At 36.5% G+C, this 25,979-nt stretch overlaps 1 protein-coding gene across 2 annotated transcripts in view; it reads right to left on the reverse strand.

Annotated features, from left to right (window-relative positions):
* The window catches only part of EXOC6 (exocyst complex component 6), a 194,943-nt gene that overhangs the window by 59,661 nt on the left and 109,303 nt on the right, over positions 1 to 25,979 (reverse strand). Inside the window, exons 18-19 of one of the 2 annotated variants that reach the window (XM_060113927.1) lie at positions 16,615 to 16,794; positions 6,005 to 6,034 (exon numbers count right to left, since the gene is read on the reverse strand). In XM_060113927.1, the coding sequence (XP_059969910.1) occupies positions 6,005 to 6,034; positions 16,615 to 16,794 (210 nt within the window). The remainder of the gene's footprint in view (positions 1 to 6,004; positions 6,035 to 16,614; positions 16,795 to 25,979) is intronic. The other variant, XM_060114007.1, reaches the window with a different exon arrangement.

The following is a 25,979-nucleotide window of genomic DNA, read 5'->3' on the forward strand; positions in this document are numbered from 1 at the left end:
TAAAAACTGACAACCCCCATACCCTGGTACCTTTCTTACCTTCTGAGATGGCCCACACTCTGACTGTGGAGTGTGTTTCTCTCTAATAAATCACTTCTTACTTATCACTTTGTCTCTCACTGAATTCTTTCTGTGATGAGACATCAAAAATCTGAGCCTCATTAAGTCCTGAGACCAGGCATGTGATCTCAGTTAAAAGACTGTGGGTTCAAGTCCCAATCTGGGTTTTGGCCAGGTTCAAGTCCTGGCCCATGGGTTCAAGTCCCAACCTGAAGTTACACAGTTTCATTTCCACATGATCATTAGTAAAATGGACAAATGTCACCCAAGCCAAGAGGTGGCTGATATATTATAAACATAGCCATGTCTATATAAACAGCACAGAGCAGGCCTTTGTCATTCAAGGATTTATGTTTAGGTTTCAACCTTTTAAGAATGACTCTGAGAATCCAGTACAAGTAGGGCCTCATTTGCTGAGGCACACATTTGAATTACTTGCTCTGTGAAATGGGTATTGGGCAGGGAGGGACCACTCAGACTGAATGCAGTCAAAGTCCCAACCTCCCCAAGTCAATGTGGCTTTGCTGTCTTCTGTTAGCCGACATGGATAAAGTAACTCTCGCTAAGGCCTACAGTTTTCTATTATATTTTATATCATTTCTGAAAGAAATTACATGGCACAGCAGTATTCTCATATTTGGGAATTTTCAAAGGTTTTGGGTATACTCATCCAGAATGTTAAGGGCTTTTTGAACAAGTAACTTCACTGGGCTAAATCCTAGATTGTGGGAATGTGGCTGGGGTAAATACTGTTAGAGTCACTTCCAGTTGAGGGGGTACCTGGGATAGGAGTTTAAAAGACTCAGGGAAATGTATCATGTGAGGGGAGGATACATATTAAAACAAAACAAAACCCATACAAAGGAGTGATGCCGAAAGCTCAGCTTCTCTGTACACCAGTGCTGAACCAAATCTCGGGGACAGAGTTTTGGGTGAAGAAAAGGAGAGCTTTATTTTGAATACTTTGCCAGGCAAAGGGGGACACAGCAGTCTCCTGCCTTGAAAAACTATGTGTCCCAACCCAGGAGGATTTGATAAGGAGTTTTATAACAATGGTTCCGAAGGGTGGGGTTGCTGACAAGACTAGGGTGTGTGCAGGGTCTCAGGTGGTCTCCTAATCTTGAGGAGCATCTGTGGTCCCTTTAATCTTGCCTCAGGTGGTTTCTTGGCTGCTCCTCTCTTGATTAGCAACTGTTCAAATCTGCCCTTTGGAACTCTGGCAAGGTCATGGAGGTTGGAGTCTTGCCTCCAAGAAATGGGGGACAAAAAAAAGAGGCCTCCATGCCCGGGAGCCTCACAGGGCCCTGCTCAGTTTCAGGAGGAGGGAGCAAACAAGGTAAGTTATCTACTTACCTTGTTTTTTGTAAAGACAATCTTGCAAATGACATTCAACAATACCCTGAGAGTGAAAAATAAGTAGGTCAACTGCCCCCCTCTTGTTTCTAAACAGACAAAGGCTTTAAATCTCAATGCTACCATCTACCACACCAATTTCCATAAGAGGTAGAAAGATTTAAAACATGACAGCTTCCCTACCAGGCTTAAAGTCTCCTGAATGAAAGAAAATGAAGTGATTAAAATGTTGTTGCTTATCTTCTGAATTCCTCCCCTATGTGCAATATTCATCTAAACATGCACTTTTCTTGGGACTTTACTCTGCAAAGTCTAATCTCGTTACTTTTTGTATTACAGTATCTTGCGCATAAGCTTTTTATGAGTATGTATCAGCATCTTGGCCTGTTGCATTTTGTCTCCTCTACCTGACCTGCAAACATTCTGTAAATATGAATTCACCAAAGCAGTTCTACCTCTCCCATCAGCTCTATCCTCACCCTTATCCATTCCTGTCTGTTCCGTACAGGGAAGAAAAAAAAAAAAGTAGGGGCTCTTTAGCCTCACCAGACCCTGGCTTGCACAGGAAACTTCTGACTCCAACATCTTTCCCTACCATCTCCTTTCTTTCTCTCCAGGGGATCTGACCTCCTTTTCGCTATCTTCATCTGCTCACAATAAAACATAAATTCCAACTCAAACAATCTCTTATCCACATATTTTAGTCTCTTTTCCTCCCCCATCTCGACTTTTGCCTATTTAACTCGAGGTGGGGTGGGGTGGGGGGAGAGAACTATCTTCTATTTTTTTCTTTCTATTGTGTAATACAGGTTAAAGGGAAAGATAACATTTGCATTCCCAGAACTTATTCCTATCTGCAAAAACTCAAGTAACTTTCTAAACATGAATTCTCTGCTGCCATCTGGTAGTGAAACTGCTAGTGGTACATTTTCATTTGTTTTTAATACTGAATCTTCCTGTTCAAAATGATCCTTTGCTCATAAAGCCTGCATCAATGGTGTAGTTTATTTCATCTACAGCCATTAAAGAGTAAAGTTATAGGATATTTGTAAGTGTGCACATGCATGTATGTACTAATACTGTGTGTATTTGGATAGGTTGGGAAGAGTCCACTTTATTTTTTATTATTATTATTTTAAAATATTTATTTACTTATTTATTTTGGCTGCGCAGGGTCTTAGTTGCTGCATGCGCACTCTTAGATGCAGCATGTGGACTCTTTGTTGCAGCATGCGAACTCTTAGTTCCCTTACCAGGAATCAAACCCAGGCCCCCTGAACTGGAAGTGCAGAGTCTTACCCACTGGACCACCAGGGAAGTCCCAGAGTCCATTTTACTTATTTCCATTTATATGTCCCTGATCTGTTACAGGTCGTTCTTGTAATTCTCTCCTAGCCCACTGGCTTCCTACTAAAACTCCCATGCTATTTCCTTCTAAAAGCCTTCTATTACTACTACTTCTTCCAACTATGCCCTGATTAAGAGCAATTCAAAATACCGTTTTTTACGACCTTTGACAGCAGAGAAATATTTAAGTATGCTATGCTATGCTATATACACACATAAGACTTACAAACTTTTGAAATTAAATTTCTCACCAAGATTAGTCAGCATTTAGCTAATAGAGACAGCAACTTAATACCTAAAAGGATTAGAGTTATAAAATTCAAGTATGTTCATTTTCAACTAAAAAGCAAGATTCTTTTTTTTTTACAATTAACTTCCAGCAGTGAAAATAACAACTGTTTTATTACATTATGAAAAAGCTTAAGAAAAAATATAAATTCTATTTCTAATAGTGGGCTTTGACTGTTTTCAACTTTTTCATTTACATTTTCTCTCAAAGTTCTCTCTCTCCAATGTACTGATATACTGTCAATGGTTTGCTCTTGTTGATTTCTGTGTACTTGGAAGTAACTTATTATAAATGTATGGAAATGAATATCAAAATGTGTCATAGAAATACCTAATTTATCACCACAGAAAGAATTATTTCATATAAGTAACTTTTTCAAAACACTGGACATTCAAGTGCCAAATCTTTCTAAATTTCTCATGAATATTTATCTAAAACTGATCCCAAAATCTATCCCTCCTTAAATACAGGACAAGAAACAATTCGAGGTTTTTTTTTGGATGGCAGGATTAGTGTCACTTCTGCATTTTGAATATGCATATGGTCTATCTGCAGGAAACCTGTTAGCATGCTTAATAAGTACGTAACAACTACTACATTCATTTAATAAGCAAAAAGGTCAAGTGAAAGCATGAGGGTCTGTCTCTTCCATGAGTCAAAGTGTTTGTCCTTAGTGATGGCAATTTGCAAGTTATTTTGGTGCTGTACGTTCTTTTATTTTATTTTAATCACTCTTCAAAATTTATAGTAGCATCTAGAGAGTTGTGATCTGAATTATATTATTCTTTCAAATATTTCTAATCAGTACTGATAACATCTTTACTCAATCACACTCATATAGACATTTTCTAAATTAGTGTCTGTAAATAATAGACTGCAAACTTTCTCTTCAAAACTAGAAAGTATTCTATATTTGACAAATAAATTTCTTGATTCAAAAATTCTGATTTTTGCAGTGTACGTTTTTTTTTTTTTCTTGGCTGCGCCGCACAGCTTGCAGGATCTCAGTTCCTTGACCAGGGACTGAATCTGGGCCCCGGCAGTGAAAGCCCAGAATCTTAACCACTAGGCCACCAGGGAACTCGCTGCAGTATATTTTTCACACTTTTTAAACATATAAGAAAATGACTTTGGGGCTTCCCTGGTAGCGCAGTGGTTAAGAATCCACCTGCCAATGCAGGGGACACGGGTTTGAGCCCTGGTCCCGGAAGATCCCACATGCCGCAAAGCAACTAAGCCCGTGCACCACAACTACTGAGCCTGCGCTCTAGAGCCCAAGAGCCACAACTACTGAAGCCCATGCGCCACAACTACTGAAGCCGACGCACCTAGAGCCCGTGTTCCACAACGAGAAGCCACCACAATGAGAAGTCCACACACCACAACAAAGAGTAGCCCCCGCTCACCACAACTAGAGAAAAGCCCGCACACAGCAACGAAGACCCAACAGTCAAAAATACATAAATTTTTAAAAAAAAGAAAATGACTTTTAAAGTAGTCCATTTCTTCACTATTTCTCTCATATTAACTTTAAAAATACTTATCAAGCACTTACTCTATGTAACACACTGCTTAGATGCTACAGAAGATACAATGATGAGTAGATATAGCTCCTAACATAAACAGATTAAATTCCAATAGCAGAAAGAAGGCAAGTCTACAACCACAGTACAAGACAAAATATAAATAGAACCTTGAAAGTGGCACAAAGTAGCAACATATGGTTAAACAGAATTAGCAAAAGCTTCATGAAAGAGGTAACATTAAAGATGTCTTTTGGAAGAGATCCAAGATTTTTACAGTTATAAATGAAGACAAGATAGAAAATTGAAGCTAGATCCAGGACACAGTGAATTTTCCACTTTAAATGCCCTTGTTGAATCATGGACAGAAATGTATCAGAAAGAGGCCGAGATCATTTATTTGTTAGCCTGTGGAATTTTTACTTAATTCAGTAGATAAGTGAGAGACCCTGAAGTTTTGAATACAGAAAATAAGATTAAACTGTGCTTTGGAAAGGATTATCTGGCTTTGATATGTAGGATGAACTGCAATAAAGAGAGGCTATTGGCAGAGACTAACTAGAAGACAATTACAATAATCAAAATTTGAACTTTGATAACAGAAGTAAGAACACAACGGACAAAATATAGGTTAGGAACATTTAAATTTCAAATGCTAGATGAGATTTTTCAAAAAATAAGAATAATTTTTGATATCTATATTTAAACAACATTTGAGTTCTTATTTTGGCCGTCAAGAGCTTATAATTGGAGGTGGAAAGGATGAACAAATACAATAAAAAGCAAAATGTGATGAAGTCATTAAAAAAGGGTAGAAGCTAAGGCAATTCAGAAGAACAAAACTAGGCTCAGGGTGAAAAAGAAACATTTGCATTGGGTCATGAACCACACTGTGTTATGCACTGAGTTGGATTTCTAGAAGTAGAGTTTGGGTAAGTGTTGTAGAGAAAAAGCATTCAGGAAAAGCATAAATAGTCTTACAAACAAGTAATAGTAACAACTAATATTTTTTGAGTGTTTATTTTATGCCAGGCACTTTTCTAAACATTTCATGTTATACTACCTCATTTAACCCTCACAAAAATCTACAGGCTATACACTCTTATTGAACTCATTTGCAGATAAGGAAAATATCTCCAAAGTGTGGCCTGTCATGCATGAGGTGACCACAGACAGCTTTCCCAAAGCACTGCCCTCACCACAGACACGTCATGATATTAACTTTCACAATCAAGTCCCAGAGAATCTTGACTGCTTCACCAAAACTACTAGTATTATCTTCAAACTTTGGTTTCCATAAAACTACAAATATAACAAGAACAGTGCCAAAACAATTAGAATTTACCATAAACACCTATGCAGAGAAAAATAAGCCTGCAGAAAGTTCATTATTTTCTAATTCGCATGCTAGCTTTAGCTTGTATCTACTTACCGACATGGCTGCATGATCATTGCTGTTAGTCTGAGAAGGAAGTCAGACAGGCAATCAAATAAAAAAGGAAAATGTATTCCAATAACAACAGAAGTGGTGTTTAAAGTAGCAAAGCAAAATACACTGTAAGACAAGCAAGCTGACTGTGTGTTGCTATAATTTAAAGGCATTAATTAATCACATAAATGTGACTATCATTTTATTTTGAAGATTTACAGGTGAGTTTTTACACCCACACTAATCAGATAAATCCTCCTCCAAACTTTTGTCTACCCAATCAAGTTGTCTAGTCAGCATTAAAATACTGAGAACTTTAGCAGTTACTAAATGTCTGCTGAACCAGCAAATTTAGAAAACACCAGCCCATTGAAAGGGTTCTTTCCTGGAGAACAGTTATTCTCCAATTTTAAGCAAAAAAAGGTAGATTTCTAAGCTCCAGAAATTTTAGTTCAGTTAGGTCTAGAGGCAAGCACTGGAATCTGAATTTTTAACAAGTGTCTCTCCCAAGTGATTTTAATACAAAAAGAAATAAAATGTCTATTTCTTTACACATAGAAAATTATACTGAATAAATGACTCTGAAGATGCGTAGAAAGGATAAGCCACTATGCTTCCACATACTCTAATGCAGCTTAAAATAAATTACTCAAGGAAACATGGCACACTAAATCATCTTACAATTAAGCATTTAAATATATTTTCTCCCCTAAGAAGTGACAAGTCAAAGCAAAAAACAAATCATTAGTCTCAATTTAAATACATATTAGCCCCTGCTGAAGTTTTGTACTAAATACATGGTACTGGCTTATTCTTTTAAGATATTAAGAACTAAATTAGTTAAATATTAATTCCTTAAAATAATAATGATTAATAAAATTAAGTTTAAGGAGCCTTAAAATACTGTTTTTTAAATGATCTAATTTACTTTTCAAATTCCAGTAATAAACTATGTAATATTTAAGCATTACTTTTTTTTTTTAGAAAAAGATATTTACCCAGAAACATGGATTTAACCTTATTATATATTAGGTCAATGAAACTCAAAATCTATTTATTAGTGGCAGTTGAACATCTGGTATAGCCTACACCAAAGGTGACCCTCCATATGGGAAGTTGCCCTCTTCGCCAAACATACAATGAGTAAAGGAGCAACCACAAGCAGAAATGGAGGAAGAAGACACTTACCTAGCCAGGCAGATTATTGCAATTAACCCCAGTAAGCAGTGAGCTGGCAGCTGTGTTAGCCAGACAATTCATTCTTCTAGAAGACTGGACTAGACTCTAGATAATCTCTAAATCCTTTCTAGATTTAACTTCCAATAACTTTTCTTTGGAATAGTAGAATTATCCCATCACCACAGTTATTTTATTCAACTATTTTTCCCAAAATCTTTCAAATTGTATGTAAAGGTATAAAATTGTATGTGAGATATAAAAGTCATAGAGTCAAGATGAAATTTAGCTAAGATTTAGTAACTCAGTCAATAAAAGTCAGTGAACAACATTTAACACAAGAACACCATGTAAGTCATAAGACTTGTGATGTTTTCATCATTGCTCACATTATATAATTTTTGTATGTTATAGTCAATAAATCATCAGATCAATATTATACGTTATCATTTTTTAAAAATTAATATACCAATAAGAAAAAACAATTCGTAAGCATATATATATACAATAAATATATGGTTATGTTTTCATTTGATAAGGAAAGCACTAAAATGTATTCAACGTTACCTATGTCACAATTTTTAAAATACAACCTTTTTTTTTTTTTTTTTTTTTTTTTTTTTTTTTTGTGCAGTACGTGGGCCTCTCACTGTTGTGGCCTCTCCCGTTGCGGAGCACAGGCTCTGGATGTGCAGGCTTAGCGGCCATGGCTCACGGGCCTAGCCGCTCCGCGGCATGTAGGATCTTCCCGGACTGTGGCACGAACCCGTGTCCCCTGCATCGGCAGGTGGACTCTCAACCACTGAGCCACCAGGGAAGCCCCTTTTTTGTATTTTTAATACAATTCTTTCTTGTCTCACATAAAAGGGTGATTAAAGCCTGTGACTGTACTACTGACTATTAAAGTTCTCCTTAGCAGTTTTCAGTGAAGTCAAAGGACATGTACATTTATATACTTAACTCAGGAAAAAAGTATGAACCAAAGAACATAAAAGGGAAGAGCTAAATGAGAAAATAAGGTGCCAGAATGAATAAATCTAAGTTTAGGTTGGGATTTTACAGCTGTATAACACTTAATAACAAATTTTAGATATGGGAACCTTAGAGATGGACTCTTACAATCACTTTACTTCAAAGAGAAGGAAACAAGTTGTTCAAAATCAAGATGGTAGACTAAGTTTATGTGTTTGCTTCCCATTGATCCTGAGATATAAGTGATACAAAAAGCACAGAATTACAAAAGGAATAAAATATTTAACAACAGAGAAAATGAAGGTGTAGGGAGAAATTCATCAAGGGATATTTTCTAAAAGACAGAAAGCTGATTAAATAGAGAAGAGAAAGCAACTGCCCATTATATGCTACCAGGGAACTACAGTGGAGCTGGGAGTCAGCTGTGCATTAGAGAGAGGTCCAGCTGTGCATATGAGAGAGGACAGAAATAAGAAATGGAATGGAAAACAGGGAAAGTAACTGAAGATTTCTGAAACAGCTGTGCCAGTGATCCCCTAACTACAGAGCACAAGCATTTTCCATAATGAGAGAACTTCTAAGGGGAGAGCTGAGGCTCCTGGTATAGGTGGAAAGAGAGAGAGCAGGAAGGAGGGAGGGGGGGAAAAGCCCTCCTCATTCTGGCACAGTGTCATGACAATGGAAAGAGAGGCAGAGAAGGCTACACAATTTGTGGAGCTCAGTGCAAAATGGAAATGTGGGGTCCCTTGTTCAAAAATTATTAAGAATTTCAAGATGCCAGCAGAGGACCAACCCACATGCAGGACCCTTCTAAACTAGAGACCCCGTGCAACAGCACAGGTTACACATCCATGAAGTCAGTCCTGAAGAGAGGAAACCACAATCTCATGGATAGCTCCATACCTGCTCACTCTAAGGTGAAGAATCCTAGGCAAAATGCCTCTCAAATTAAAAAAAAATTCCAGTCAGATTCCTACTAAGGGAAAAAATAATCTATAAAAAAATAGGGTATTTATACAGTAGCAGAGTAAACCTATATCAGCGTTCCAGGTCCTCTTTGTTAAAAGAGAATGAGAAAAACAAAGAAACAAAAAGCCTATTCGAGAGTAACAGAGATAATTCAAGAAACAGAAAATACCTTCTTTAAAAAACACTCTAATACCTCAGGGAGATTTGAAAGATATATCCATTAAAAAAAATAGAGAGAACAGTATTCTAGGAAAGAGGAACACTTTTAAAACAGAAGTGATTCCTTAAAAATTAAAAAATACAACTAATAAAATATTCTCTAGAAGTACTGAAAATAAAATTTAGAAATTCTCCCAAAACAGGGAACAAAAAAAGATAAAGAGATAGGAAATGAAGGAAAGGATAATAGATATAGAAGACCAATCTAGTTAATCAGAGTCCAAGAAAGAGAGAACAGAAAAGTAGGGGGAAGAAAATTATCTAAAAAATAATAAAAGAGAATTTTCCTAAGCTGAATTTCTGCTTTGACAGAAAGGGATCATTGAGTAAAGAGCTAAGTGAATGAAATAAAAGCTTACATCTCCACACATCCTGTGACATTTTAGAATATTAAGGAATAAAAAATAAATCCTGAAACCTGGATGCCAGAAGACAATGGAGGAATGCAATAAAAATTGTCAGAGAAAAACTATTCAACCTAGAATTATTATAACCAGCTAAACTATCAATCAAACATGAGGACAGAAGAAGGTATTTCATGATATGCAAGGACTTAAATAGGAGGAAATTACTGAGGCAGTTTAGCAAAACCAACCAGTGAAGCAAAAAAAACCACACAGAATCCAGGAAACAGTTCCCAACCCCGGACAGCAGAGAAGGAAAGTCCTAGGTTAACAGCTACACAGAAATTCTAGAGAGCAACTGGTACAAAGTAGAGACAGAGGTCTCTGTAGCTGTCAGAAAACAGCAGATGAAGAACTGATAGAGTGAAGGGTAGGGAGGCTAACACCTTTACCTTACATAGAAGAGAATTAAGATACTGACTAAAGAAAAGGAACAAAAAATAGGAGTATAACCATTTTATATAAAGAAATGATAAACAGAAGAAATAAAACAAAATGTAACAATGAATGGAAGAAAAAGGGGTAAGCAAGAGGTTGCTATATGTGCCTTATCTTTCACAGTAGGGACTAACAGACATTCTCTTTTTAAGATAACCACCAGAAGAAATGAAAACATATGGTGAAATGGTAGCCTGGGGTTTGGGGGGGACAGGAGGAGGAGGTTATTTTCCATCCCAGACTCTTCTGGGCTACTTGATTTATTATCATGTACACAAATTAACTGAAATAAAAGTATATTAAAACCAAACAACCTTTATTTTCAGTTCTATGAAATAAAACAGACATTAGCAAATTAATCCAGAGACTGAATGATTTGTCTACTTCCATAATGCTGGTTAATTGGAAGAATCAGGCCTAGACCCCAAATCTCAGAACTTTCAGTATAGTGCTGCATTTTCAGAAAAAAATTCTTAAGGAGAGAATGGTTTTAAAAGTTAGACACTATCCATTTCTGGCTAAATCATGCATCTTCATTTACTGGATATATATATTTGTTTCTCACAGAAAGCATAATTTTTTAAACTACTTATGGAAATAAAAATGCAAATTAAAAATTCCGTGGCACCAGATTCATCATTTACATATATCCCTTAGTGGTTGTAAATCAATAAAACATCTTTACTGAAACAAATACATAACTAGCATTTATGAAAGAAAGAAATGCTGAGTGTTCTTTTCAGCAGCAGAGCAGTGCTGGGTCTTTAGGTGGTACTGTATTCACAGTGAAAGGTTACTGAGTTCCATTTGGCAGTCATGAAGAATTACTAGATAACTTCAAGTTGCTCAACAATTTCTTCTATTTATAGACTTGTAAGGGGTGAATGAATGTTGAATGCTTTAAAAAATTCTTCTGGTTTTAAATTTTCTAGCTAATATAAAATCTTATTTAAAAAAACACAAAGCTTACAAGTTAGGCTTAAAAATAAGTATCATAAATGCATAGAAAAAGATGACTTGTAGAATACATGCCAAAATGTTAACTGTGGTTTTCCTTTTACAAGATAACAGCAGGTAATTTTTATTTTCTTCTATACTTAGCAATACGTTCTAGTTGTCAGGGAAAAAAAATTATTAGAAACAAGAAGGGTCACTTACACATTTAAAGTAGTAAAAATTGCTGATTCCAAGAGTACTGATTTGGGGATAAAATAATATTTATTCCATATACTAATCATACTTCACTGGCATTAGCTAGCATCTGACCATTAGCCACTGTAAGCACTGCAGTCAAGCTATAATAATTATTCAAATAAACATGCTTTACAGTATCTTTCACAATTAATGAAGTTTTTAAAATGTCTATATAATGCAAAAGTATAGAACTCAAAGCTAAATAATATCAAGCTAAAAATGTAGGCATAAATACAAGGAAAAAAAGCAAAAAGATATTAAAATAAAAGTAATACTATAAAGGGCCTTAAAACAACAGAGGAGGGCTTCCCTGGTGGCACAGTGGTTGAGAGTCCGCCTGCCGATGCAGGGGACACGGGTTCGTGCCCCGGTCCAGGAAGATCCCACATGTCGCGGAGCGGTTGGGCCCATGAGCCATGGCCTCTGAGCCTGCGTGTCCGGAGACTGTGCTCCGCAATGGGAGAGGCCACAATAGTGAGAGGCCCGCGTACCGCAAAAAAAAAAAAAAAAAAAAAAAAAAAAAAAAACAGAGGAAGAAAGGAGAAGGAAAGATAAAACTAACATTTATTAGCAGTACCTACTTTATGTCAAGCACCCTGCCAGTCAACTATTTCACACACGATTTAAATTCATACTCTGATAGTCCTATGGGAAAAATGGATTCTGCCCATTTTGCAGAAGGAAAGGGGCTCAGAGAGGTTACGCAGCTTGCCAGGATTCCAGAGCCAAGAAATTAAAAATCTAAGGCTCAAACATAAGTCCTTCTAACTCTAAAGACCACCCTGTTCTCTCCTCCCTTCATCACCTGGTCCCTAAGAACAATAACAGATAAATGGGTCTAGCTCTGAGTCATAAAACGGCAAGTTCCCTTGAGGCAGATAATATATTTAGCAGGGCAGCTTAACATCATTATTATAAATACTGCCTTTTAGCTTGCTGTTAATTCCTATGGCCAGTAGAGAGCCTGGCTTCTCTGCTAGAGCACAGGGAAATGCAGATGAGGAGATAATTTAACATGGAAGCAAGGAAGCTCTTTACTTTTCGGCCCTCTGCATAGGCTTGCACTGGCTGACTCTTAAGAGAAACAAGTGAGGGAAGTAATATACCAATACTCTCACGCATCCAACCCCAGAGATAGGAGGTATTTAAAGTAGACATTACTGGTGATCTTCCAAATCCTGCAGCTTTCTACCACAACCACAGTGTAGTAGAAAAGAGAAAACAATAAAGTTCTTTCTCTGGGCTCCATCAAAACCATTATTATCCATTAACTTCTATTATTCTCATACCCTGTGAGCAGAGAACACAATTCTATTAGGTGGATTATAACTTTTCTAGAACCAATGGAAATTTTACTAGGCAATGTGGTCAGCAACTGCATTTCATGGCTACCTTTAATGGAGAAAATATTCTTTTGCAACAATGGTAGGGACTGACAAAAAATAAATATGCAATGAAGTTAAGAATGGAGCTTTTAAACTAAAAGTCTTAGGTACTTTTTAGGGTCGGGGGCGAGAGAGTCATCTTTATACCACAGAACCTACACTTCTCTGTCCAATTATTTGCAGTACTGGCACTATTTGCACTATTTGAAAGAGTGACCCTTGGTTTCATAGCTCCCATTGACTCAAACTCATGGCATTGTTTATTAACACTGCCAAAACCAACAATCATGGAGCCAAAACTAGCTCCCCCATGTAATTCCTCATGTCTATACATGGATAAGCTGATCGACTTGGGACTGACTGTGATAAATAAATATCTTCTGAAGATTCTTTTAGTTTGAAAGAGTCCAAAACTGGCCCCTCTTTCTATCTGGGTACAAAGGTAACCTGAAGACAAGGATTTATTTTCAGCTTAAAACATTTAAATAAAAATGGTAGCTTATATAATGCCATATGTTGTTTAGAAAAATAATACATTTAATAACATTGCCTCTGTTCTTTGCTTGAAAGAACACAAACTAACTGGATATTTTATACAATTTCCGGATTTCAGAGAATTAATACACTAAGCCATAATATAATTGTCAATCTTGCTAAAATTTACCATAGGCAATAATTTAATATTTTTGCTTGGGAATTATACTTTTAGTTCATCCCTTGAATAAGAATATACTGTTGTTAGTACCATTTTTTTCTTTTCCTAGCTGTAAACTATAATTTTCTCCTTATTTGGTCATATACTACATTTATTGTTGGTCTACATTGTATAAAAGTGTGTTTTCTTTGCAGAAAAACCCATGTTAGATGACATAAAAATCCAAAATGGCACACAAAGGTTCACCTAAAACTATACAAAATATCATAATATATCAGATGAGTGACAGGAGTCTGTCATTCTCAATGTCACCAGAGTATGTCCTATGAAAAAGCAGGATTTCCCTCTAGATGTCAGTCTCCTGAGGTGAGGCATTAACCCCAAACATTTCTAACATATAACCTCTCTTAATCTTACCCTAGTTATGCACAAAATCCCTACCCATCATCTCATGTCAACCTGCGAAGCAGATACTGCAACAATAGAAACATGATGTGTGTGTATCTTGTGTATGTGTGCACACATGTGCATGTGTTTATTCTTGAGGACTGGTTTTGGCTGGAAGCACGGAGATTTACATTCACAAGGTGAATGCCAATTAACTGAACAATTATTTAATGCATACTTTTTTGAAATTAATTGATATAAAAATTATACACACACACACACACACACACATACACACACGTTCCCTTTTTCAACTCAAGGACAACAGTGAGGAATATAGTATCATCCCTGGGTAAGCTTCTAAAAGTTCTTTGGCACAAATGCACTGTTAAAATCTCTTTAAGAAATTCTTTAATTTATTTTTTAGCAACACCTTCCTTCAACTATTCTAAGTGGCCCTTTGATCGGGAAAGAGTGAAGGGTGAGGAGAATAACATTTTTTTTTTTTCATTTTAAACAAGGGAGATGGTTGGAAGCAGTTGGGTAGGCTCCATATTAAACTTTTTTGTGTCTAGCTACACCTTAGCATGAGATTAAAAAGGTCAAAATTTCTCCCTATTTTATTTGTATAGAACTATTCCATTCACACTTTAACAGTAGTTCTGTTATTTTTTTAAATATACCTAATGAGAGAATGTGCACCCTACCATCATCTCTTTGATCTTTGCCTTCCTTTTTTTTTTTTCCCTTTGGTTGCACCATGCAGCTTGTGGGATCTTAGCTCCCCAACCAGGGACTGAACCTGGGCCCTCAGCAGTGAAAGCGTGGAGTCCTAGCCACTAGACCACCAGGGAATTCCCTTTGCATCCCTCTTCTGAAGAATCCAGTGTTTCAGCCTATTCACGCTCAAATGTCCCTGTTACATCGGTTTTTTTAAAATGTTTCATCAACAGATTATTCAAGATATAGATGTACTATGACTTTATATTAGTATAGAACAATGCTCCTATTTTACTTTTAATCTCTAGCCTAAAAATATCCAATAATTTCTTGGCCTTTTCTGATAGGAAAAGGCGTTGATTATACTGACTTTCATAAAAACTACTCCTATTAGAGTTTATTTCTATTTAAGCCTATGCTGTCAACTTCAGGGTTCTGTTTTGGGTTTGGTGGAAAGAGAGTTGTAGTTATTTGGGTTAAAAAGTAAAACAAATTAAAATTTCAAACAACTGACTAAAGAGGTATCATGATCCCTAATTTCAAACTATACTGCAAAGCCACAGTAATCAAAACATGGTATTGGTACAAAACAGACACACTGTTCAGTGGAACATAATAGAGAGTCCAGGAATAAACCCACACATACATGGACAACTAATTTACAACAAAGAGGCCAAGAACATACAGTGGAGAAAGGAGAATTTTTTCAATAAATGGTGTTGGGAAAACTGGGCAGCCACATGCAAAAAAATGAAACTAGACCAATATCTTATACCATACACAAAAATTAACTCAAAATGGATTAAAGACTTGAAACTATAAAATTTCTGTAAGAAAACATAGGAGGTAACCTCCTTGACATTGGTCTTAGCCATGTTTTTTTAGATCTGACTCCAAAGGTAAGAGAAACAAAAGCAAAAATAAACAAATGTGCCACATGAAACTAAAAAGCTTCTGCACAGTGAAGGAAACCATCAACAAAATGAAAAGGCAATGGGACAAGATATTTGCAAATCATATACCCAATAAGGGGTTAATATCCAAGATATATAATGAACTCACACAACTCAACAACAAAAAAACAAACAGCTGAAAAACTGGACAGAAGATCTGAATAGATATTTTTCTAAAGATGACATACAGATGGCCAACAGGCACATGAAAAGATGTTCAACATCACTAATCATCAGGAAAATGCAAATCAAAACTTCAATGAGATATCACCTCACATTTGTTAGAATGGCTATGATCAAAACCACCAGAAATAATAAGTATTGGAGAAAATGTGGAGAAAAGGGAACCCTCATATGCTGTTGGTGAGAATGTAAACTGGTGCAGCCACTATGGAAAAGAGTATGGAGAGTCCTCAAAAAATTAAGAGTAGAACTTCCATATGATCCAGCTGTTCTAGTTCTGCATATTTATTTGGAGAAACAGGAAGATACAGATTTGAAAGTATATGCACCCCTATGATCACTGAAGCATAATTAACAATAGCCAAGATATGAGAACAACCTAAGTGTCCATCAATGGATGAATAGATAAAGAAAATGTAGCACATGTATACAACACAATGCTATACAGCTATAAAAAAGAAAGAAATCTTGCCATTTGTGACAACATGGATGGAACTTGAGAGTATTATGCTAAGTGAAATAAGTCAGATGGAGAAAGACAAATACTGTATGATTGCATTTGTATGTGGAATCAAACAAAATAAAAACAAAGACAAACAACAAACTCAAAAATACAGAGAATGGACTGGGGGTTACCAGAGGGGTAGGGGTTGGGGGGAGGGTGAAGTGGGGAAGTGGGTGAAGGGGATGGTAACTAGACTTATGGTGGTGGTCACTGTAGTGTATACAAATATTGACTTACAATGTTATACATCTGAAATTTATATAAATGTTATATACCAATTTTTACTCAATAAAAAATGGCTAAGATTCATCACAAATTGATTTATAAAAACAGAGAAGAAATATTCAAGCTAGGAAGTTGGTTTAAACAATTAAGCCTCCAACTAAAATTGAATTCTAAAGTATACTTTAGAAAGCAAAATTATAACAATTTTTTGAAATTTTTTATACTTACGGGCAAATGAGTAAACACTTGAAAGATGCTTCTCAAAAAATTAATAAGATCCATTAAGTAACCACTAGCTCTTCCATCTGGCTCAGACATTGTCCAGTCATAATCAGCAAGCTGAACAAATTCATCAATTTTCTGATTAAGTTTGGTATATATTTCTCCTTCTGCTGCATGTCGGGCATCCTGACAGGAGACAACATAAAAAGTAAGAAACAGTTATAGAAGCAGTTAATAAAACAAGTTTTCTTAAAATTCTAAATTTTGTTTTTTATTTTTCTTTGGTCTAACATCTTAAATATTTATTCAAAGTCCAAGAAAACTGTTGGATTTTTGGCTGGAAGTATTTGAGTAGATATCACTTTTTTTCCATTTTTACTATTACCTTTTTTGTCTTTATCTGGTAGTAGAACTTATTAGTTATCAATTCTGAATTGTTCTCACAGCTCTAAGAAATGGAAAACTGAAGTTGTCAAGAATGCAGAAGACCACTCTCATCCGTTGACTCACTGAGGGAAATTAAGTTGGACTATCACAGAAGAAATGAAACTTACTGGTGTTTTGAGTCAAATAGCCCCCCACCCCCACCGCTGCCCACAAAATGGTAACTTCTCAAGGAGGAGAAAAGAAACAAAGGGAGTGATGCAAAAATAGCAGAGTAAGGATATACAAACATTTTCTGATCCATAAAAGCATCAAGAAAACTAGCAATAGTTGTCAAAAATCAATTTTTCTAGAAGTCTGGAAATTAATTCAAAACTTGTAGCAATTCAAGCAGCATTATTCATGAAAAATTTCTGAATCTTGGTAAGGAAACAAGCTTTGTGATGTTTTGATGTGCCCCATTTCCACTCTCCTTGCCCGGGTCCAGCTCCACAGTATCCTTGAAAATCAACATCCCACAACTGTGGTGCAAACCAGCAGCCTGTCAGTGAACAAAGTGGGGCAGAATGGACTGGAGCTCCTTCAAAGCCACATTCCCAGAAAATTATCATTATTTGACCTATCTGGTGGTTCCCTGGAAGACATCACTTGCAGAGATGTCTTTATATGACCTAAACTGGTGATTGTCCAGAGCAGAAAGCCTTTTTCTTGGGAGCATTTGTTAAAAACAATTATAGGCAATTGTTTAACATCACAGATACCTCAGGTGGTAGATGATAGCTAGGGTATACAATAAGTTAACCAAAAAGCTTAAAAGGAAAAACTGGGGAATGAGATGTCCACAGATGGCTTTGAAAAGCTCTGACATATTCCTGGGAACCTAGAAGATTATGTACATGCGTAGGGCTGTTCACCTGCTCAGGAAAGACCTGAGAAAGCTCTAAGCTCTCAGTTACAGCTGACCCCAAAGCTCTGTGCAAGCAGGAAGTGAAGACTAATGCAGAGTTGTCAAATGCCTGATTGCTGAAGGCATGCCCCAATACACACACAGAGTCCCTTAGCAAAGACTGGGAGACTGACTGGTTCCAGGTTTTTAAGGAAATCTATGTCCAATCATTAGCTGGCCACTAAGCTAACCAAGCAGAGACTTAAGTGGCCACACACAACAAAAAATACAGACTTCACAGAATTAATTCAGAGAAGTCATGAAACAACCAACCAACCACCAACAAGAAACAACAAACCTTGAGGAGAGAAGAGAATCTGACTTCCAGAATTGCCACATTACATTATTTAATTAACTAATTTATTTAAAAAATATTATTGGAGTATAGTTGATTTACAACGTTGTGTTAGTTTCAGGTGTACAGCAAAGTGAATCACTTATACATATACATATATTCACTCTTTTTTAAGATTCTTTTCCCATATAGGCCATTACAGAGTATTAAGTAGAGTTTCCTGTGCTATACAGTAGGTTCTTATTAGTTATCTATTTTTACTATTAGTAATGTGTATATCTCAATCCCAATCTCCCAATTTATCCCTGCCCCCCTTATCCCCTGGTAATCATATGTTTGTTTTCTACATCTGTGACTCTACTTCTGTTTTGCAAATAAGTTCATTTGTACCCTTTTTTTAGATTCCACATATAAGCGAAATCATATGATATTTGTCTTTCTCTGTCTGACTTACTTCACTTACTATGACAATCTCTAGGTCCATCCATGTTACATTATTATTTTAAATGTCCAGTTTTCAACAAAATTTACAAGTTACACAAAGAAACAAGAAACTATGAGACACTGGTCTATAAGACAAAGGTTTTAAATCAGCTATTTAAAATAACCAAAGAACTAAAGGAAAATGTGAGAACAATACCTCACAAAATTGACTATAAATTAAGAGACAGAAATTACTTTTAAAAAAGAAGAACCTAATAAAAATTCTGCAGTTGAAAAATACAATAAATGAAATGAAAAAATCATTACAGGGGTTCAACAGCAAATCTGAGTAGGCAGAAGACAAAGAAGATTAGATCAACAATATGAACCACTAGACCTAACAGACATCTACTGAACATTCAACTCAACATTAGCAGACCATGCATTATTCTCAAGTGAACATAGGACACTATCCAGAACAGAGCATACGTTAGGTCATAAAACAAACCTTTAAAGTACTGAAATCATACAAAGTATGCTCTCTGACCACAACGGAATGGAATTAGAAATTAATAACAGAAGGCGATGGAAAATTCACAAATATATGGAAGTTAAACAAGAGACTCCAATAAATAACTAATGGGTCAAAGAAGAAATCATGATCAAAATCAAAAACTACTTTGAGGGACTTCCCTGGTGGTCCAGGGGTTAAGACTCAGCACTTCCACTGCAGTGGGTGCAGATTCGATGTGGTCGGGGAAGTTCCACATGCCGCATGGTGAGGCCAAGAAAACAAACAAAAAAAACCCCAAAAAACTTTGCGATAAACAAAAATAAAAGCACACTATCAAAACGTACAGGATACAATGAAAGAGGTGCTTAGAGAGAAATTTATAGCTATACATGCTTATATTATAAATGAAGAAAGATCTCACATCAATAACCTAAACTTCCAACTTATGAAGCTAGAAGAGGGCTTCCCTGGTGGCGCAGTGGTTGAGAGTCCGCCTGCCGATGCAGGGGACGCGGGTTCATGCCCTGGTGCGGGAAGATCCCACATGCCGTGGAGCGGCTGGGCCCGTGAGCCATGGCCGCTGAGCCTGTGCGTCCGGAGCCTGTGCGTCCGGAGCCTGTGCTCTGCAACGGGAGAGGCCACAACAGTGAGAGGCCCGCGTACCGCAGGAAAAAAAAAAAAAAAAAAAAAAGAAGCTAGAAGAAGAAATGAGAGTTGTGGGTTCTCACTCAGACAGCGGCACTCTGACAGAACAGCATGAGGGATGTTGGGGGACTGAAGATTATGCATTGTGTCTTTTGGAACCAAGGCAAAAGATCTTCACGCCTATGCTTCTCTTTTAAAGGATCACACAGACTTGGACAAAAAGCATTTTGAAAGTTAAAACTAGAACAATCTTTGCCTTTCTCTCAGTTTTTTTTAGACTGTAAAAGGCCCTGGAATTCCTTTTATCACCTTAAGGAGGGTGGACCACTTGCCACTCTGGCTAGTAGAACTGAGAGCTAGATTTAATCTGATGGTGGTTGGGGGCAGTGGTGGTGGCAATGTGATATTTCTGGCAAAACTAATACTTATTGGGAATTCCCTGGCAGTCGAGTGGTTGGGACTCTGAGCTTTCACTGCCGAGGGCGCAGGTTCAACCCCTGGTCGGGGAACTAACATCCCGCAAGCCACACATCACGGCCAAAAAGAAAAAAAACAACAACAACAAATATTTATTTAGATTCATATCTTGACTAAGAAGAGACCTAAGTATCACTCACCATTATCAGTCCCATAATATATTTGAATACAACTTAACCTAATATATCATTTATATCATGTCTATGAATAACAGCGAAGACACAGATATCTCCCACCCTCAAGGATCTCACAATCCAGGAAGAGATACAATATTACAAAACATGATTAGTGCTATATTAGAGGTTTAAAACAAAGCATGCTGAGTAAACAAAGGAGGAAATAATTACTACTTATTTGATAAAAAGCTTTGTAGAAGGGATGTCATTTGAGTTGTAACTTTTAAAAATATAATCAGGAACTCTTACTTTGGTATTTTGGTTTGTGTGCCTTAAGAAATTTTCAAAAAAAGAACAGCGTAAGAGAAGGTAAACATGGACAATCAAAACGTACCATTTTCGCATTTCAATGCTTTTTTGGCTCCCTCTCTAATTTTCACAATGTCTAACCACTTACTACTCACGTTGGGTTGAAGAAAACTAACTACTGGTAGACATCTTTCCATTTGCATGCTTGCCTACACAATAGGATTGAAACAGGAATTCCAAGAAAGATTTTTCTGTTCTCCCTACTCAGAGGTCTAACACAAATTTGACACAGATAACAAAAACTTTCAACACTGTCTCTCCTCAACTATAAAGGAAAATAAACATTGTTTTAAATAAACAGGAATTTAAGATAAGGTAATGTTATTAACTGAAATTTTAATAATTATTAAATATGACAGTAGCTAAATAAGTTCTGACTCAAAATAAAATTAACTACAGCAACTTAAGCTCTGTTAAAATTTCTAATGCAATGCAACTCTACTCAGAAAAATCTTAAGATTGAGGAGTTTAACATTAGAGTTTATCAATAACACTGTATCAGCCACTATAAATTTGGTACTCTTAGGTAATGTAGGTACAAAACACCCACTAAAATGTAAGCTCCATTAAGGCAGAAAGTTTGCATCTGTTTCTGTTCACTGATTAATCCTCAGCACCTAGAACAGTGCTTGCAACAGAGCAGACAGTTGATGAGTACTTGTTAAAAAAAATTTTTTAATCACTCCTGCCTCAAAGAAGTTTATAACCTAGTTGGGATAGAAAAGTACCACAAATAAAATAATCACAGAATGAATAAATATTAACAAATTAGTAATGACTACATGTGTAGTAAAAGTGTAGTGAAAAAGGAGAGATCATGTGGGCTGGAAAGGCTTATGTCACTTGCTGTTCCAGTTACTATTGTTGAGTAACAAACTACCCCCCAAATCTTAGTGACTTAACATAATAGGCATTTTATTCTGCTCACAGATTCCATGGGTTAGGAATGCAAACAAGGAACAGTAAGGATGACTTTGTTCCACTCTATCCAGGACCTCAACTGGGATGACTTGAAGGCTGAGAATGAGACTCAGCAGGGGATTAGAATCACCTGGAGGTTTCCTCGCTCACACGTCTGGATAGGCAGACTCTCCATATGGCTTGGCTTCCCCACAGCATGGTGGCTACAGGGTACCTGGACTTCTTACATGGCAGCTCAGGCCTCCAAGCATGTGTGTTCCATGGATTAAGGTGGAAACAACATTGTTTTCCCTGTCATCTATTGGTTAAAGCAGTCACAAGCCTGCCCAGATTCCAGGGGAGGGGACATAGATCCCCACTTCTTAAGGACAGAAGTGTCAAGAAATTTATAGTCATGAAAAGAAATCACCATCTTGCTAATAATGAATAATGGAAAAATTATTTATAAAAAATACAGGCCAGAGGTTTGAGAAAATAAGAGGTTTGATGGCCACTATTTCACTTATCTTTATATCTTGAGCAAATTACTTAACTTTTGTAAATCCTAGTTTTTCATCTATGAAAAGAGCATCATCATCACTCAGAGAGCTGTTCTGAGCATTACACAAGTTTCTACCATTAATGTAAAATACCAAACAGTACTTGGTACCTAGTAGGTGCTCAAAAAAAGTTAGTTTCCTTGCACCTACTAGTGTTGGGTACTTAGTAATGCTCAATAAATGTTTCTTAAGTGAACCGTATTGAGACAATTAGTATAATCTCAAGCCTTTCATATTGTCCAATTAGCTTAAGTTAACTATAGTTATTTGCATGTAAGGGAGAAAAAAATTGGGTATTAAACATTCACAGAATAATTTTTTAAAACATGAAACAGTGGTGAGATGGAAAGGGGGTCATATTTAATGTGCAGCAATTAGTCATGGCAATAATATATATCTCTCTTTAGCCTCCTGAACAGCATTAGGGGCAGGAACCCAAGATGGCAAATGCTTATGGCCTACAGAACTAAACCATTACACACACTAATGATACCACTTATATGTCAATTTCTCAAAGCAATATAAAAGTGTTTATTATTACCACTTTGCATTTTGCCCCAGTGTTCATCATCAGCCCCCTCTGTTTCATGTCTCACTACCTTTACTGAATCTCTGCAATTCTAGAAGACAGCTGGATAAGGGAGGCTTAAAGCTCAGAACTGTATAAGCATCCCGTAATGCTCAACCCACTTCCCTTCTATCACCAGGCAAAGAAAATTTGGAGTCTCACTGCTCCCATCTTCTACTACATTCCCTATCTGCTGCACTCAGACTGCTACATATGATTTCTCTTGCTTTTCTGGGATGCCTCTAACATAGGCAAAAAGGGAACAAGATACCTAACAAAATTTTAAAAACCAGTATCAAGGGACCCCTTTCCTCCAAACTCAAAGAGCTAAATAACTTGGTGAAATTTTAGACTTTTTTGTTAAATGGCCATTCTTTTAAAAGCCTAATTTAAATCTACCTTTAAAATCAATGGTATACTTAATTTCCCTTTTTACTCTACAGAATTTCATTAAAATAAAGAAGATGTTATTTCGCATTTTCCTAGATTTTAAAAAAAGCAATATGGAACAATTAAAATATTAACCAAAATTTGAGATGGAGAGAGGGTCCAAAAATCTAGAAAATTTGAAGTCATGAAAGAAAACAAATGCTGTATTTATCTGAAGGAAGAAAAATTATAAAAGTGATGATGATGAAACCATTCACATTATAGTCAAATAAAGTCATTATATGCTTTCTGGATAAAGTGATTCAAAACCCACTAATTTTCTAAAAAAAGAACTAAGCAAAAATAAACGGAAAAAACTCAAAATTTATTTATTACGTTTTGTTGTTACTATTTAGAAATTTGCTGATTGATCTACTTTTCTGAAGTGACATCAAGAACAGATTCCACTTTTCCCATAAACTATCCAGATTAAGATAAATTTAAATGAAGTTTGGGAGAGGGGTATTTTTTATTTTTAGAAGCTTATTAATACTTTCAACAGGCTATAATAACAAAGAAATCTAAGGCAGTCAGTGGCTGTGCTGTGTGAAAGAAAAATTTCGAACAGCAGTTCTAGGCAGAAACGTGTTTCTTTTCTTTTCTTTCTTTCTTTTTTTTTTTTTTTTGGCTGCATTGGGTCTTTGTTGCTCTGTGTAGGCTTTCTCTAGTTGTGGCGAGCAGGGGCTACTCTAGTTGCGGTGCACAGGCTTCTCACTGCAGTGGCTTCTCTTGTTGCATAGTACGGGCTCTAGCCTCGCAGGCTTCAGTAGTTGTGGCATGCGGGCCCTAAAGAGCATGGGCTTCAGTAGTTGTGGTGTGCAGGCTCAGTAGTTGTGGCACATGGAGTTAGCTGCATGTGGGATCTTCCCAGACCAGGGATCAAACCTGTGTCCTCTGTATTGGCAGGCGGACTCTTAACCACTGCGCCACCAGGGAAGTCCAGAAACATGTTTTAAAGTTAACACCTGAAAGGACTTTGCTAAGGACTAAGGATTCTGCTTATTTTATAATCCAGACAAAAATAATCATTACAAAACAGGTGCATGACCTGACTCACTACATTTTATTTTTAAAGAAATAGGAGTAAGGAAAGAAACACAGAAAAAGATTTCATTGTAACTTTTCCTGTATTTATACACAAGGATACACTGAATTATTTGGTAAGATATTTCTAAAAGAGATCATTAATTGTTATTTAGAGACTGTTAAGAAAATTAGTTTGGATTTCCTGGGTAGTTTATATTACAGGTGAAACGGAAATACTCTCAATCCTTATGACCTGACCAGAAAGTCAAGAACATATCAACTAACTCCTAAATTAAATTTTAAAAGATTCAGCTTATAAACAAAGCAATTAAATTCCTCCTTTGCTTGTTAAAGAAACAGTGCCCTCTGGAGACAGAAATGTATGCCGCATAACTTGAGAACTATTTTTTATTTCAATGTACAAGAATTAAGTGATACCATACTATCAGTGGTTCTTAACCACAGGTGTGCAACAGAATCACCCTAAGAACTTTTTTAAACAGACATATGCACAAACTCCATGCTAGACTTCACAGACCATAAGCATGTGTGTTCTGAATAAAAGATAAGTAGTAATATCACTGAGTATTTTAGTAAATATCTATGATTTACTGTCTATCATCCATTCCCCCTTCTTGGAAAAGTCCTCAGATGCATTTTGGAAAAATCACTCTGCCCCCATTCACAGCTCTATTTGGTCTGGATAGGACTGATCTAGTGCCAAGGATGGATCCTGATGAGTTTAAGTCAACTAACCATGGTCATCCTCTTACCCACAGGGAGTTCCTTAGCAGCTAGTAGAGGGACACACTCTTTTAGATGATAGAGCATGAGGATATAAGGTTTGGAACTGTGACCTCGCAACCATTTTACTACCAGAGGAGAAAGCCTATAGCTGCTGCCCCACCATATACAGTCTGAAGATGAGGCCAAAACTGCATAAAGTGGAGTTCAAAGATAGAAGGACTCTGGGTCCTTGGTGACATTTCCGGAGTAGCTGGCTCTGCCTTACATGGAATCTGCCCTATTCTTGGACTTTCCAGTCATACTGGCTAATAATTTCCCTCTACTGTTTAAGACAGTTCGAGTTGGGTTTTCTATCAGTTCTTGTCAATTTTCTTTTAGTTTCCTTGATTAATACAAGTGGCTTAAAACATTTTATTGAACATTCTAGAAAAAGAAAGGTTACATTTAATATTACTCATTTGGAGCAAGGGGAACACTTCTATGACATTTTTCTGAGCCTTAAAAATCTAAGCAAGAGATGAAATTGGAATTGTCAAAATGAAGGTGTCCTCCCTAGCTAATTTCTTCCTGCTCTTAATTCAAGAAATGATGCTTTGATAACCTATGCTCTTGATCTGGAAATTTCTAAATGTTAGTAGCATATAGCATCCAACTCGTTAGTCAACGTCACTAGTGATACTATAGACAGAGGGAAAAAAGTAGATAAGACTGATCATAGAAACCTAGTAATCAGTTATGATGTGGGAAGGGATATGACAGGAGCAGTTAAAAAGAAATACATCTAAGATAGCTCCAGATTTTCCAGGAAAGGAAGCAAGAAAAATGGTGGTACCACCATAAAAAAATCAGACAGGCAGAAAGAGGAGCCAATTTTAAAAATTACGATTTTTTTACCTTTACATATTTTAGATATCAGTGTGACAATTAAGGGAAGTTGTTTTAATCTTATATTTGGCACCTAAAATCAATTTA

The sequence above is a fragment of the Mesoplodon densirostris genome, chromosome 1 (genome assembly GCF_025265405.1).
Source record: "Mesoplodon densirostris isolate mMesDen1 chromosome 1, mMesDen1 primary haplotype, whole genome shotgun sequence".
Classification (NCBI taxonomy): Eukaryota; Metazoa; Chordata; class Mammalia; order Artiodactyla; family Ziphiidae; genus Mesoplodon; species Mesoplodon densirostris.